This window comes from Euprymna scolopes, chromosome 6 (genome assembly GCF_053919585.1).
Source record: "Euprymna scolopes isolate OS-2025 chromosome 6, ASM5391958v1, whole genome shotgun sequence".
NCBI classification, from domain to species: Eukaryota; Metazoa; Mollusca; class Cephalopoda; order Sepiida; family Sepiolidae; genus Euprymna; species Euprymna scolopes.
Window position 1 is genome coordinate 111,818,949 of NC_136487.1, and position 17,382 is coordinate 111,836,330.

The following is a 17,382-nucleotide window of genomic DNA, read 5'->3' on the forward strand; positions in this document are numbered from 1 at the left end:
TTTGAGAAAAGAAAGATTTTCTTCATAAAAAGTGTAATTTTTAAAATTAAAATTGGTTTTAGAGTTTTCATTTTTCAAATGTTTATCAATTATGGCTTAATATTAATAATAATTTAAAACTAAATAACTTTAAAAAAAAAAGCAGTATGAAAAGCTGTGAAAGTCTGGAGTAAAACTTTTAATTTAATTATTTATTTACTTTTTTTTAATCAATTCCAGTCAAGTGTGGATTTTTAATCCCCCATTTCTGGAGTAGATAGCAATTTTTGCTAGTTTGATTTTTGTTAACCAACTCCGATTTGAACCTCTTTTTTTTTTCTCTATTCAACTAATTCCTTACTTCTGTCGGAACCTAAGCAAGCTAACCCTAAACCAAAATACTGCTCAACCAAATCTGCAATGAAAATCTTTGGAGATGCAATGGCATCACACCAGTTGAGGAAATGACAGCTCGGATGATTTTGACACAAACTGAGTTTCAACGACACCATCGCAAAACTTGTATTTGTGCTAAAAGTTGCCAGAAAGCAACCAAGAGGAAGGACAATGATGAGATGTGCAAATTTTACTTGAACCAGGCCTGTGATTGTGCGAAGTGGAGACAAAATCCATTATTGTAAATGCCATCAAGATTAAATGCATGAGAGAAAGAAGAGGTAAAATATTATGTTAAATACCACAAACATCATATATAATATATACACACAACACAAATGTTGACTAACATTCTCAACCAGCATAAATATTTAATTTTAACTATTTTTCAATTTTCAATGATGTTGATTTGTTTGCTGTAAAAATTGACTGATCCTTTTTTAGAAGAGACCAGATTATATTATACTAGCGGGGGGTGCCCAGCATTGCCCGAGTGAAAAGAAAAGAAAGAAAAAACTTTTGAGAGGGAGGTAGGCTCGAACCCAAAGCCTTGAGGCGAATAGCCTGATGACTTACCACGACGCTATGAGGGCAGGAAATTGAGAACAGCTGAAAATAAACGTTTAAAAAAGCAAATGGTTAGACGAACATCAACATTTTCTAGGTCAAACATCACGCCATAGTAATAGTAGAGAAAATGAAATCACAGTGCGAATTTTGTAACATAAAAGTTATTGAAATAAAAGATACAGGCGATGTATCGTAAATCAGACATATTATAATCTAGACAGTATATAAAAAGTTCTAAGAAAAAGTGACCTCCCTCCCCCCAAAAGTCTTTGGCGGACATATGAAAAAATGCACAAACACACACACATTTCCGCTTTTATATTAAAGAAGATAACTGTCAATCCTCTTATTTACACTGGTTTTTATGGCTAAAATTTTTACTTGGCTTACACAAGTGACAAAATAAAAATAAAAGTTTATTAAATTAAGCCCAAACTTGTTTCAGCATTAAATGACTGAAAGAACAACAAATCAACCTGCAAACCTAAAATGCAGTTTATTTACTTTTTATATTGGTAGTCACTGCTAATGTATGTCCATGGTCATGTGTCCCTTTCATTTTGAAGCTAATAACTATTTTTCTTCTAAAAAATGGCATATTGGTTTTAGAGAGCAAGTGTGAGAAAATGAACCTAATTTCTGCAATAAAAAAAATACTTTTGGTGCTAAAATCTAGGAGGATTCTACTGAGTTAAGCTTTAAAGCTGTCAAATAGAAAGTTTAATTGTGAAAAAAATAAACAGAAAAATAAATTAAAAATTCTAATAACACTGGGTTTTTTTTGTTAATCTAATATGACGATCACGAGATCGGTATCATTTTGAAGCTTGATCCTTCAAACGACAAACATTGAAAAATTGGCCAAAAACATTCCTTCATCCTCAACTCGCCCATTTTGTACAAGGAGGGGGTCGCTTTTTCGATGATATTTTCGCAAGTCATTGTCTCCGTTGGATTGACTACGCTTAATTTCAACGCTCTCGACTTTCGCTTGCATCATGGATGCATCGGCTAAGATGTTACTTTTTTTTTCCTCCTTCACTTTACGGGTTCGAGCCTGCCTGCCTACTACCATTTTTGTTTTTATTTAACCCCTCTCTACCCAAACTGCTTCTGTTGTTTTGATTCCCCTTCTCCACCACTATTACCACTTTTTTATTTCCCCTAGGATTTCTTACTACACCACCTACACACACTCGCTAGGTAAAATTTGTGTATATATGGATGTGTATGTGTTTGTATGTCTGCCAAAAACTTTTGACAGACGTGTTGGACCATGACAAAATTGGTATTGTTTTAAAGCTCTATGTCTCGAATGATATCAAAAAATTGTCCCAAAACATTAATTCTTTCACTGTCAACTGAACCGTTTTTTTACAAGGAGGGGTCACTTTTTTCATTGACATTTTTGCAAGTCATTCAAACCTCAAGTCAACAACGTCACATAAAAGATGTTATTTCGACCGTCCATAATGTCACAATAGTGGTGGGCGTATCAATAAGACCCGTTTGCTTTCTTTTCACCTCCTTTTCTTCCTGCATGTTACAGGTTCTAGCCTGTTTACCACTAATTTTTTTTTTTTTTTTTTTGCTCAAGCAATATCCTTCCATAGACCCGGGCAATGCTGGGCACCCAGGCTAGTCTAGTGCATAAAAGGCAAAATATGTGTTAGTTTGTATGTGCGTGACTGTATGTTCACCAAAAACTTTTGACAGATGCATTGAACTGTGACAAAATTGGCATCGTTAGAAAGATCAATCTCTCTGACAAAAAATATCTAAAAATTGGCCCCAAAAAGATTAATTCTGTGCTGGTTAACTGGGCTGTTTTTTGCAAGGAGGGGTCATTTTTTGCATAGACATTTTTGTAAGTCCTACACCTAGCAATCTGAATGTATGTTTAAAAAATGTTATTTCGACCTGTCTTGACATCATAAGTCATTGTGGCTGGGACACTGGCATTTTAGTTTTTTTCACCTTTTTTTGCCTCTTTTGTATTACAGGTTTGAGCCTGCCTACTGCAGTTGTTTTGATTCATTTTTTTATTTATTATTTTTTTAGGGGTCTTTTTCTGGGAGTTACTCAATATCTTTAAGTAAATCAAAACAAAAGAATAAAAAAAATCGTTGCCCGGGTGTTTGTTTCCAGGGTGGGGATTGTTTAAAAAAAAAAAAGTGATGTTAGGTAAGTAGGAAGGATCAAACCCGGAGTATTGGGGCGAAGTTGGAAAATTAAGTGTGAAAAAAAAAAAAAACATGCGATGTTAACAACTCAGCCACCAAGAAAATCCATTTTAGGTGTTTATGAAAAAAAAAAAAAGACTACGGTAGGTCAGCACGAATGTGAAAATATAATGTGAATTGTCCGGCATGCTAACCACTATGCCACGGAGCACTGCAACTGAGTTTAGTGATTTTAAGTAACTTAACATGAAAGAAGTGAACGGTTGTATTAAATTAAATTTTGAATAGAAAAAGGTACACATTCTATAATGAAAAAGATTAGAAACTTCCCATAAGAATTTCCTATCAGAGTTTTAAAACATTGACCTGACAGGAATATGGGTGGAGTGTGGACAATACTTATGAGACTGCCATGCTGATAATTCACAGCAAAAAATAACTATAAATAATAATAGAAGGGAGAATTGGCTTTCCTATTTGTATAAAGCTCTTGGATACACAATGTTTGATGTTCTACCCTCTGGTGCTAATATATATAGATTGTGTGGGGAACCTACCCGTGAACATCCTACATAAAACTGTCCGTGACTAAAGCAAGAAGAAGCTAAGTTTAGACCAACCACTGCCAAAGTTTGTCCTTGCGACTTATTTATTGTCATGGCAAAACATAATTTTATTGGGAACTGAAGCCTTTTAAATGGAATTGTTGAATCTGATGGAATAATTGGTATTCTAGGAAGAAATGTCAATTCGCCTGTAGCTACACCAGTCAATATGACTGCTTCTATCACATGAGGTTGCATTCGTGTTGCACATAATCTTGTTCCATTGCATAGTTGTGGAGCATCAAGGTTTCTGAGTAACACAATTGGACATCCAGATTTCAGTTTTAATTTGTGTGGTGGCATACCAGGTAATTGCAAGGAATTTAAAAATTCTGTAGGGTACTGTACAGCATGGTCATTATCTACAGTAGAATCTAGAGAAGTGTAAATTTGTTCCTCATCTGGAATTTCATCAAGCAGTTGGTCATTGATGATGTGTACCATATCATTTTTTGGAGCTAAAATTGCTCTTTCTGTTAGCCATTGAGGATTAGTATAATTTGCAGCTATATTTGGGTAAACTTTGTTACAAAGTTCTGCGAGTGAGGAAACAATTGATCCAATACTTGAAGTAATTACAATTTTACCATGTTTGTCTGTTGGAATTTTGCCATCTCCAATTTGTAGAAGTATGGAAGCAAATTTATCAGCCAATGGGTCACTATTAAGATGGACACGCATGTTTGTAGATAAGGTTACAGTCTTGATGTACTTCCACAAATATGACAATTTAATGCAAGCATCGACCTCATCAGCAGGACTTCCACGTGGAACAATAGGAAGCGTTTGTCGGAAGTCACCAGATAATAAAAGTGTGATGCCACCCATGACAACATCACGTGACTTGAGATCACGCAATGTTTTATCTAGAGCTTCAAATGCTTTTTTATGTGCCATTGTACATTCATCCCATATGATCAAGGAACAATTCTGTAAAATTTTAGCTGAATCTGATCCTCGTTCTATATGGCAAATTGGAATAGAATCTTTTATTAATGATAATGGCAATTTGAATGTGGAGTGAGCTGTTCTACCACCAGGAAGAAGGGTTGCTGCAATACCTGATGATGCCACAGCTACAGCTATTTTTCCTTCTGACCTTACTTTTGCAAGAATTAACTTAGTAACAAATGTCTTTCCTGTTCCTCCTGGTGCATCAAGGAATATAAGGCCACCTTGCTGATCTTCAACAGTATTAACTACAGTTTGAAAAACATGAATTTGCTCACTATTTAGTTTTGCAATACCGTCCCGAACAATTGATGCTTGCTCATGTAGTTGATAGCTAATTTCACGTGTCCAAGCAGTAACAATAGGATGTGTATTAGATCTATCAGGTGAGGTAAGACCCAAATGTTTTGTAATTGTATAAATAGATTTGATATTTTTCTTTAATTGTTTTTTGTTTTTTTTTCTCTTTTTATCAAATTAAAAAAATATTTTTTGGGATGGGATTTTGAAAGAATTAAATTGTTATAAAAATATACTTAAAATCACTGAAAATATTCTAGTGGATTTAATTTCCTAACAAACAGGCTGTCTGAAGATACTGGTTTCCTAACCAAAAATGCACCAAACACTGATGCTATGTTTTTTTTTTTTTTTCTTTCTTTCCCGTTGCAAAACTCTATCATGTTCTGAAAAGCCAAAAACAAATATATTTTTCTTCTACAAAACAAACCAAACATCATGAATAAATATTTGAACTTGAATATTAAATTACTGGATTTGGCATTAAATAACCCCAAAATGGTTGATATACCATAAAACAACCAAACTAATAAAAAAATTAATAAATATTTTAAGACATAGAGAACTTGAAGCATAACTTTTTTCAAAATTAGTGAATTCGGACTTAAACCCAAAATTGTTGATATGCGATGAAACAAAATCTACCAACCATTCAAAATAGTTGATTTTTTATGAAAGAGACAAACTAAATCAAATCAATAAAAACTGTTGTAGACTTCATTTCACCTGAATAAGAAGAATTGGTGATTCTTTCAGTCTTTATTTTCGTTTAAGTCCATTGTATTGGCATACGAATTCTACCACATTTACCAAACCCTTATTTTAAGGTATGACACTTAACAAGAGTGGACCGCCATTCAGTAAAGGGCATGTCTTGAGAAGGAAATGACTGAGACAGGAAATAAAAAGATTAAGTAGGAGTGCTGTTGAATGAGATGCAAGTGGTTAGGGCAGGGTGAAATAAGAAATTGGGTCTGATTGTAAGATATATTACTATTTAGATTATTTAAATACTAGCAAAGGTCCCATAGAAACTTCACTGTTGTATATTACTACCGTGTGTAAAAATATTTCCATTCTATGGACATCCGGCATGATTACAGAACCAACAATATTATTTTATCCTGTTTTTTTTTTTTTTTCAAACTGAAACTTACTTATCTATGTACTCTGGTTAATCTAGTTTCAAAATATATCTGGTCGTGGGGGTCTCTCTTTAAAACCTTAGTAGGAGTTTGTGACATATTTACATTCTGTGGAATCCAACATGAATGCAAACCCCACACTATTATTTTACAATATTTGAACAGAACAGATACTACATTTTGAACAATTTATTTGCAGAAAATATTTTAAAAAATGACATTTCAAACAAATTAGGCACAAGGCTATCAAAAATGTGGGGAAAATAGGTGTCAAAGATGATAAAATGTCTATCTTACTAACTAAAATCATTTTGGTCATCACGATACCACATTTACACTATGGAGCTTCCTACTTAAGAAAATTCCATAATTTGTTGGAAATTTTATTTTTTTATGAATATAAAAAGATTTCAAGTTTCACATTTGACACAACAGCATCATCAGATAAAATTTAAAAAAATTAGTCATTTTGCATTGTAAAAGAGGTGGAAAGTGATAACTAGGGCTATGACAACAGAATATTCTTATCATTGTTTTGACTATCGAGTATATATTCGGCTCGATTAATCAGCTAAGAACCACATCACTCATATAAGATATCAACACATACACACTTGAGAGTCCAAACAATGAAAAGAATATGCTGTTGTCCTAGCCCTAGTGATTTGAGAAAAAAATATTAAATGTAATTAATTTGTGGAAAAATTTCAATTTTGTCTATATTCTCAGTGTGCCTCCCCCTACTCTTGCAACAAAAGCTATGATTTTCCTGGTCAAAATTGAATCTGGTAAATTTATTATAAATTTTGTCAAAATTTGTGAAGAAAGTTATTTGTGAAAAAATGCAATTTTTTGCAAATTTGAGAGGGAGGAGCAGAGATTTTTTTTGGGGGGGGGGCTCACAAATACCTATTTAATCTAAATAACCATTATCTGTAACTTTTGGCGGATTGTGAGTAAAATTTCAAACAAAATTCGACATATTTGTCATAAAAGTGAATATTTTTATTTTTGAATGTTTTACCCAACTGGAAGACAAACCAGAATTTCTCAAAAAATGTGGTTTGATCATTTTTCTGCATTCATGGTTGCAACTTTATTCTCTCAACTTTTTGACCTTCGTTAGCCAATTTTCGTCTGTGGTCTATTTTGGAGGCTGGTCAACAATTTGCACACCTTTATATTTTCCCCTCTCACATTGTGTTCTTTGATCAAACAAAGTTTCAGGCAATCAAATAGTGATTTGGCTTGAGTTGGTCGGCAGGCACAAAGAATCAAAAAGAAAATGTGTTAATACAATTATAACGATCAATCAGTTTATATATAAAACACTAATAAAATTGATTTGAAACGAAACCTTTTCATGGATATTATGTTTGGTACTGAAAATTCCAGAAAGTCAGTTCTTAGCTCTTCAGTTGGCATGGGTTTCAGTGGCATTGGAGAGTTCTCCAAAATTCTTCTGTTTATATGAGAATCATTCCAACTGATCTGACAAGGATGTGGGCTAGTTTATTCTTTAATCTTTTTACTAGTTCCACTTGCCTAAATCTCATTAGTTATTATTTTTTTTTTTTTAACTTAGACACTTGTAACCACAATGATTTTCAGTGGTCAATCTGCTTCTCCTATTAAATTCATTTAGAATGTAATTTGTCTCCTTTCTCTACCCGGTTCCACCCATTCAAGTCTTATTGGTCAAACTTTACTTTATTCTTTACTTGGCTCCATCATTTCAGCAAATTTAATTATTAAAGCTAGTTAATATTTTTGTTATCATATTTTTTTCCTTCCAGGTCAGCTTATAATTAAACAATTAATTTCCCTTTCTTGTCTATCATAAAACCAGGTGACTATTTTGATATTTTAATTAAATTTCTGCAGATGGATAATAATCTGTCTGCATCATAATATCTCAAACCAAGAATTCTGACTTTTGAAAATATCTTTTTATCTAATATTATTCTTATTGCTGGGAGAGGTCATACTGCTATTGTTTCCCTCAAAATTTGGATAGTCAGGACACATTTGGTTTAAATTATTCTCAATCACTGACAGTCTACTTTATGTTGTCAGGAGTTTAAATGTTATTATGCCAAACCATGAAAACTAATGAACCAATTTTGATAAATCAGAAAACTAACTGAAAAAAAAAATGGGCGATGATGAAAACTTAAGTTCTTTCCAATTTATTAATAACAATTTGGATTTGAAAGGATTTTTTTTAACTGATCTAAACAATTCTGATTTTCAAATTGTCAAAACCAACATGAAAATATTTAAAGAATTTGCAATTGGATTGTGACTAAACATTTCTTTAAGTAGTTGTAGTAAAAGTAGTTGTTTGAAAATCTTTTTTTTTCTTTTTTTAATTCCAGTTTTTAAACAAACCCAACATTTTTCTGACTTATTGTCCTTTTACATCCCACTCTGACACTTTAAAATATTTTCTTTGTTCTCTATTTTCATGAATAAATTACTTGCTATTTATTAATAAACGATAACAATAGACCATATAATTTTTTTCCCCTCTCTATCATTATAGTACTACTAGCAGGAAAACCTCATAGAAATTCCACAGTGGTTTCCTTACCATTTCCTCTTTCTTAATAAACATAATACTTGAGTTAAACAGTTTTTGAATAAACAAGGAAAACGTTTTTGTTTATTTATTGCAACAAGTTAATTTCCGAATAAATAGTATTTTTTCTTATTACTATAAAAATATTTGTCGTGTGAATGTCCTTGCATCGTCATAATCAGTTTAACATCCGTTTTACATGCATGCATATGTTGGATGGCTTTTAGAAATTGACTTTCAAACTAACTTATATTTAGCCAGATCTTTATTCTTTTCTTTTTTTATGTTCATCCTTATCACTCCCTCCCATGTTTTCCCTCACCTTCAGTTAACAACTAACCCTGTTTTATATAAATTCAACGAATATCACTTTTAACTTAGCAACAAGGGTAGCATTCTATTTGTGACCTCTTGTTCAATTTTGAATAATTCATTTTAAAATGAGTAAAATCTTGATGTTTTTGCACTCGGTGACACCAAATATTTCTAAATTTTCCTTGCATTTTATTATGACTATTTACTGATACAGCAAAAACAATATGGATATTGACAGAAAGTCAAGTATTTGTCAATTAAAATATATATATATATATACTTTGTTTTTGTATACAGTTTAAAATAGAATTGATTGGTGTGAAAGTCAGGGTCTAGTAAAATCAATCAATACCACAATAAAGCACAATGTTTTTCTTATAAACAATTTTTAGGGTGCAATGATTTATAAATTGGTATTGGCTATATTGGATGAGGACAACATGAAAAATAGATAAGTTTTATTTACAAGGGTTGTTTCAAAAGTAAAACTTATTTTTTTTAACTAAAACAGTTAAAGAGCTACAAAAAAGGGAGTAGTACCATTAAAATGAATGACCTTTTGTGCTCCAGAACTTGATTTTTCTACATTCCCACTATTCTCAATGCACTTTTGCCAGGAATTCAATGACGTATCTCTGCTTCTTATGCTAATCCATAATAAAGGTTGCCTTCTTAGAGTCTCACACTGTCAATATCTGCAACAGAGATGAAATTGTAGGTTATAAATGCAGGAGTTCAGTCATCATAACAATGCAGTTTGCAATCTCCTCTGATCCATTCAGGTAGTATAAAGAATTAGTAGATATTACTTTTAGAACATCTCTTCTATCTCTCTCTCTCTCTCTCTCTAATATATATATATATATTAGTGGCCTGGCAAGGCCACAGGGAAGCAGAAAAACCGAAGCTGCCTGCCTGGACACTATATATACAAATGTAGGCAAATTTGGGCATATTTTATTGGTTTGGAAATATAGGTTCTTTTTTACCAATTGTCATAAAATTGTAACCATTATAATCTTCAAAAAGCCTTCAAATTTTCATGTAGTTTTGTCCCATAGAACCAAAGATTTCAATATTCAATTTAGCTACCAGTATAGATATATCCATATATAGATATACCACCTTTTTTGGCAATTTTTTAAGTTCCAAATCTCGGCGACTATTGATCAAAATTTAACAAATGAAGGCTTGTTGGAAAGCTAATGACCTGAATTGTGTAGTGAGCTATATGACATTTGCCCTTAAGGTTGTACGTTATTGTTTCAAAAAGTGGGGATTCATTTTTTTATATTAATTGAACGTAAAATGAACACCCACTTTATGGGTCACCTTTGGGGAGGGTCTATTTTTTTAGGGGTGGTGTTTATTGTAGCCTGATAGACCAACACAAAACCTACCTTAAAAAACTTGTTTTCTATAAGTTTTTGGGTGTGCTGAAAACAAATATTGCAGTTAAATTTTCTGCAAATAAATATTTTTCCAGGTATTAAGCAAAAATATGCACGTGTTTGCACATATATCATGACCCAGTTATAACAAAGAATTACATTGCTTAATACCAGGAAAAATACTTATTTGCGGAAATTTAAATGCAATATTTATTTTCAGCACAGGTTTTTTAAGGTAGGTTTTCTGTTGGTCTACCAGGCCACAATTACCAAATAAACAGCACTCCTTAAAAAAAAAAAAAAAAAAAAAATAGACCCCCCCTTCCAAGATGGCTACAAAGTGGGTGTTCATTTTATGTTAAATTAATAAAGAAAAGTGATCCCCCATTTTTAAAAACTATAATTTTTCTTGGAAACTACTCATTTCCTGGGATTTTAACTGTTATTTTTATTTTCAATCACCTTTAAAAACCAACACTAGTGGTAATTTTAAAGGATTTTTTGAGGGTGGAAAGACGCTACACCTTTACCAATATTTCAATCATAATCATTTGTTTTCCTAGTTTTGCATATGAATTACAAAATATCTGATATTTCCACAAAACCTCTGGCCTTGATGGAGGGGAGACTAAAATGTGCTGCTATGGTTTCAAATGATGTGAAATAACAGCAGGGTTTCAAATATTTCTCATATATGTTATCTCCCCTTTTTTGGTTTTCATAGATAAAGTAAATTTCACAATGTATAAGGATTATTTGATACTGGAGATATTAATAATCGTACCCTATTTCCAAAAGAAGGGAGATATAACATATGAGAAATATTTGAAAATCAAGTCTCTCCTTGCCATCATTTCAGATTATTTGAAACCACAGCACCAAGTTTTAGTTTCCTCTCTATCAAGGCCAGAAGTTTTGGTGATATATTAGTTCTTGTGCGAAAGAGCAGGACACAAAATGTTTTAAATAATAATAATAACAATAGAATAACAAAGACTTTCACTGGCGAGGACTACTATTGAGCAGAACCAGTTATACAGTCCTTTTGAAATTTTCATCTTTATTTTTCTCGTTATCTACTGAATATTTTTAATGAAACCTATATGAAATATGTTCCTTATTAAATTGTAAAGATTTTCTATTCTGAAAGAAGTTTAAAAAAATTTAATCTAAAAAAGTTATTTTAAAGTTTTTGTTAAAAAAATTCAGATTTTCTCATTATTCAGACATGTATGACAAAGACGAAGTTGCAAAAAAGAGACGTGGTGGGAGGAGAAATACAAACTGAAACAGAGAGAATATTCAAACCTGTAATAACACAAAGAGGGGGTTGCAAAAATGAGTTGTGGTGTGAGGAGAAATACAAACTGAAATAGAGAGTAGGAGAGTTTTTATAAATACATGCAAAATCACATTCATTATTTTTTTAATCCAAATTAATAAATTGAATAAAATATAATCTTAAAAAGATACGATACAAGTTAGAAAAGCATTTCATCCAAGGCATGAAAATTGTTAAACAAAATGTTTTTACTATAGGCTTTAAAAATTTAATTTGAAATTTATTTATCTTCAAAGGGCACTTTTATACATTTTACAAAGTAAGGTATTAAATTTTTATACCTTACTTTTTAAAATTTATAAAAGTGCACTTTGAAGATAAATAAATTTCAAATTGAATCTTGTATCTTTATTTATGCTTTTTTAACTTATATATATGGTGTTGCCCGGGAATTTTTACTCATTATTCAATTATCAGTATGTACACAAATGTTCCATTCCCTTCCAGCTAACTGAAAAAAAAAATCTTCACATCAAATCATCATATATATTTGAAGAGAAAACATTCATCCTTTTTTTGGATTAAAATAGAGTAAAAATATTTCAGAAATGTTCACTAATATATTATTACTTAAATAAGAATTCTTTATTTTATATTTACGTTTATTTATTTTAAATTATTAAACCTTTTTAGATCTATGCAGTAAGTTTAAAATAAATCCTATGTTAAACTCATTTAAGTTGGTTAAAAAGACAAAATATTCTTATGAGACCGATGACATTACAAATAAAGTGTTCACCTTCAGTTTCAATATTTTATGCCATTTTAGCTTTGAATCTCGCACTAGACTTTAAGGATGAGGGGGTAGTGCAAGAGAGTTCAAATTATTTCCTAGCCGATATAATCACCAAACCTGAATATTTTTGTTATCTATCTATATATATAAAAGGTAAAACAGCTGCGCGCGTTTTTGTATGTTCAAGAAAGGCTTTTTTCGCCAGGTTTCTCGACGAGGTTACATTTATTTAAAAGTTTCCTTATGCTTCCTAGATTATAATATCTCTGATTTGCAAACGGACATCATCTCCACATTTATTTTGATCGACTTTTATAAAATTTCTTCTATTCCGTCCTTTCGCGTGTTTGTTTGTCTTTTCCGTATAAATAAAGCAAACCTAATCCAAGTGAAGTAGGCCGCCTGGCTTTCCTGCCAGGGACGTCTTGAAAGCAATTAGCTTTGATCAATGTTGGGGAAACCCTTCTTATCAGACAATTGCTATTCATTTGAAAGTTCCCCTTTTTTGGTGGAGCTGGTTTTCCTCAACATTGTGAGGAAGCAAATTACTGCGTAAAGCTTAACTGGCCTTCAACCAATGTTCGTTTCTGCGCCTGAAGAATCATGCAAGTCAAGTTTTTTTATTAATATCACTAAATTTGAATGCTTTACACTTCCAGTGGCATCATAGGTAAGATATCACGTTTTCTTTCACTTTTTTTTCACCTTTGCGTTACAGGTCCGAGCCTGCCTCCCTACTAAAACTGTTTTTTTTCTAAACATACACCTACAAATACTTAGGCAACGCCAGGCACCTCTGCTAGTATATATATATATATATATATATATATATATATATATATATATATATATATATAACAAATCAATGAAAAATATTTAGATCTTAACATCTAATCCAGATTTTAAAGTTCTAGAAAAGTTGAGAAATCTAGCATAGATGTGTACTTCAACTAGTATATATAGTAAAGTATCCATGTATACTTAGTGTATGGACAGGCATCAGCCTGTGTGAAAAAAAAAAAAAAAAAATATATATATATATATATATATATTATATATAGAATTATATATATAAAACTATGACTCACTATTTTGTTTATTAGTTCTTTGTCCAACAAAATGCCACACTAATAAATAAAACTGAGTTGCAGCTTTGTGTCGTGTCTTTATTCTCTTATTGTCTTGTTTTATTTTCTCAAAAGTGAATGCTTATATAATATATAAAAGTGACCTTATCTGTCTGTGAGAGGAATTGTCTCTACCAAACTACTCTGTCAATTGTTGGTCTACAGACTTGAGTCTTCATATATAGGGAATTTTGACCTATGAAATAAATTTGATTTAGTTTTTAGCCAGTAAAAATAGCTGCTAAGTAAGTTTTAACATTATTTTTTAAACTTTTTATATATGCATAGGAACTTAGATCAGACAGTAACAAATAAGGCTAGAGAGCTACATGTTTTGGTTTCGGTTCTGATGTCACCCAAGTCATATATTTTTCTTTACTTTTGAAATCACTACTATATCTTGGATACAATATAATAATAGACTATTTGGCTCTATGATAATAAATATGAAATCTGCATAAATATAAATATTATATTTAAGCATTCTTTATGACTGGGTAATGCTGAGCGGCCTGCTAGTGTGTATGTATGTATATATATATATATATATATATATATATATATATATACTAGCATTTCAGCCCGGGTGTTTGGAGGTGTATGCTGAGCAAAAAAAAACGGTTAATTTTTTTAACTTTGACCTCTATTATGACCCCTTAACATTTATTGTTTTGGGCTCAAATCAAGTTATTAAGTTAGATCCATGTCTAAGGAACCTATATCTAAAATTTCAAGTGTTTAGACCCAAAATTGTCGGATGAGTTTGGTAGAGTTCTCAAAGGTCAAATCGTTGAACTTTGACCCCTTAATAGCCAAATTTCTGACCGAAAATCGATCACATTGATTTTCCCAAATCTCAGTACCCTGTATATCAAATTTTGAGTCTGTAGACTAAAAATTGACAGTTATTGCGTAGAGAAATGTACAAAGACAGACACACAGACGTTCACTTTTATAGATATATAGATATATTTCTCTTTGTCTATCTGTCTTTTCCACTTTTTTTTCGAGAACTACTGTGCTAATCTGCTTGAAATTATTTTGTATGGTTATTATAAGGTACAGCGAACTAAGTATTATCATATCCTATGTCTGTATTTGTCTCCACACTAACGTACTGTACTTGCAATAACCCTTATCCCTGAGTGGCTTCCGGGCCTTGATAAGTGGTGACCACCGTGAAAAAAAAAAAAAAATCCGTTTGATGCACATTTAGAGATTAATAGGGATTAATATTTAATGCGAAAATGAGCAGAAATTTAACTATATTCAAACCATCAATTTGGCATAAGTCACTCTAACTCAATGAGCTATAACTTTTGCACAGTTTTTATATATATATATGTGTGTGCGTATAATTTATTATTATCATTGTTCTATCTTGTACATTGAGCAATTTTATTTAGCTGGAATTGTCTTATATAAAATATTACATCCAATGATATTTTGTAAGACCGATAATCACTGAATTTGCATACAAGTGGATTTACTGCATTTCATTATTCTGAAGTGTATGTATATATATATATATATATATATATATATATATATATATATACTAGCATTTCAGCCTGGCATTGCCCGGGTGTTTGGAGGTGTGTGTTGAGAAAAAAATAAAAAGTGATAGTAGGAAAGCAGGCTCGAACCTGTACCGCAAAGGAGGAAAAGAATGGGAAAAGTGACGACTTTGCTGTTACGACCACCGCCAAACTGGAAGTGACGTAGGTTTAAATTAAGGCTAGAAAATCGAAAAGAGGGCATGACTTTTAACAATATCGGCAAAAACAGCGACCCATCCCTGTAGAAAAGTGCCCAGTTGAGGGTGAAGGAATTCATGTTTTTAGCCAATTTTTCAATATTTGTCATCTGAAAAATCGAGCTTAAAAATGATATATTGATTTTGTGAAAATCCATCACCTCTGTCAAAAGTTTAGGCAAACATGCAAATATACATACATACTTAGCTCAAATTTTCGACCCAAACCAATTAAAAAGCTTACCCTATCTCCAAATACACTTTATGTAAAATTTCAAATGTTTAGACCAGAAATTGTCTTAGTAATTTGGTAGAGACCGCAGAGGTCAAATGTTTTTAAACTTTGACCCCTATCATAACCCCTTAACATTTATTGTTTTGGGCTCAAAACAAGTTATTAAGTTAGATCCATGTCCAATTGTTTATACCCAAAATTGGCGGAGAAGTTTGGTAGGGTTTTCAAAGGTCAAATTGTTGAACTTTGACCCCTTAACAGCCAAATTTCTGGCTGAAAACGGATTACAAAGATTTTTCCAAATCTCCATACTCTGTATATCAAATTTCGAGTCTGTAGACTGAAAATTGACAGAGTTATTGTGTAGGGAAATATACACAGACACACACACACTTTCACACACACACACATATATATATATATATATATATATATATATATATATATATATATATATATATATAACCATAAATATCAATCGTTTTTTTTTTATATATAGTTTAGTTTGGTATATGCAAACATGTATAATAGTTTATAATTTATTGATGTTATTTTCATAAGTATGTATACACAAATTAGAATCAATAATTTACTGATTATTAAATAAAACATTTTGGTAGAAGAGTCATAAATTAAGTTAGTACAAATAGTTGCGTTTAGTGACTTTGTTTGATAAAATTCAATATGGCGTAATGGAAACATATTAAAGGTATATGCAGCTTCTCTTCCAATTTTCGGATTTTAATCATGTCAAATCACACTTCATTTCTCTTTGACGGATTGATTGTTGCTATTTCTTCTGATGAGTTAAGGGCATAATAGATTCACTGATTGATATAATAATTAAGTGATTGATTCTGCACTACGAAACAGATACGTTCAAGAATTGTAAAAGTCAACTGAATTAAGGAAATAAATTATAAGATGGTCAACATCATGAATTTCGAATATAGTTTTTGTCATTTATTATATATATATATATACACACACACACATCTAGAGAGAGAAAGAGGATATAAAATGATGCTTATTTAATGTTTGCACTAATATTCATATAAAATGTTTTAGTTGATGAAGTTAAGAAAGAAAAAAACATTTTCAACAGAAAAGTTAAAAAGAAAATAAAACAAAATAAACCTCAATGGGTATGGAAAGAAGAAATAAAATGTCTTATGAAGTTTTTTTTTTTTTAATTCACTTTAGATGGCAGAGGAGAGGGAGAGTTGTCTGACTTACTATTTGCTTTTCCTAAACACTTGAAATGGTTTCATTGTGCTTTTTCATTGGAAATTTATTTTGTAATGATATGCATAAACACACACACATTGGTTTTTATTATAAAGTGGAGGATAATAGATATATTCAATTACTAATGTTATTTGAATTTGATATAATATATAGCCCAGAAAAGATATGCCTTTTAATGAGTCATCATTTTGCTTGTTGAGATAAGTTAAATGATCTATAATTTTCAATGTCACTGTAATTATGAATGTAAAATTTTTTACAAAAAGCAGACTTTCATTGAATTTAAATTTGAAGTATTACTGTATTCTAATTATTTATCGTATTAATTTTTTTCTTTTTTTTCTGTTTTGTATCTGAAAATTACTTTGTTGCTTCTAGTCATTCAGGTTTTGTATTCTCTATTCTTTAGGGTCAAAGAACTCGAAGCAGCTCTACAGGAGCCGTGCGACTTTGGTACAGTTCGTAACATCTGTCGAGGTCGTCCCGTACCTGCACAATTTCGACCAGAAATATGGCAGGTAA

At 31.4% G+C, this 17,382-nt stretch overlaps 1 protein-coding gene across 1 annotated transcript in view; it reads left to right on the top strand.

Annotated features, from left to right (window-relative positions):
* LOC145277874 (TBC1 domain family member 23-like) overlaps window positions 1–17,382 on the top strand; it is a 115,621-nt gene that overhangs the window by 38,122 nt on the left and 60,117 nt on the right. Inside the window, exon 2 of the mRNA XM_080129863.1 lies at window positions 17,270–17,378. Within this exon, the coding sequence (XP_079985989.1) occupies window positions 17,270–17,378 (109 nt within the window). The remainder of the gene's footprint in view (window positions 1–17,269; window positions 17,379–17,382) is intronic.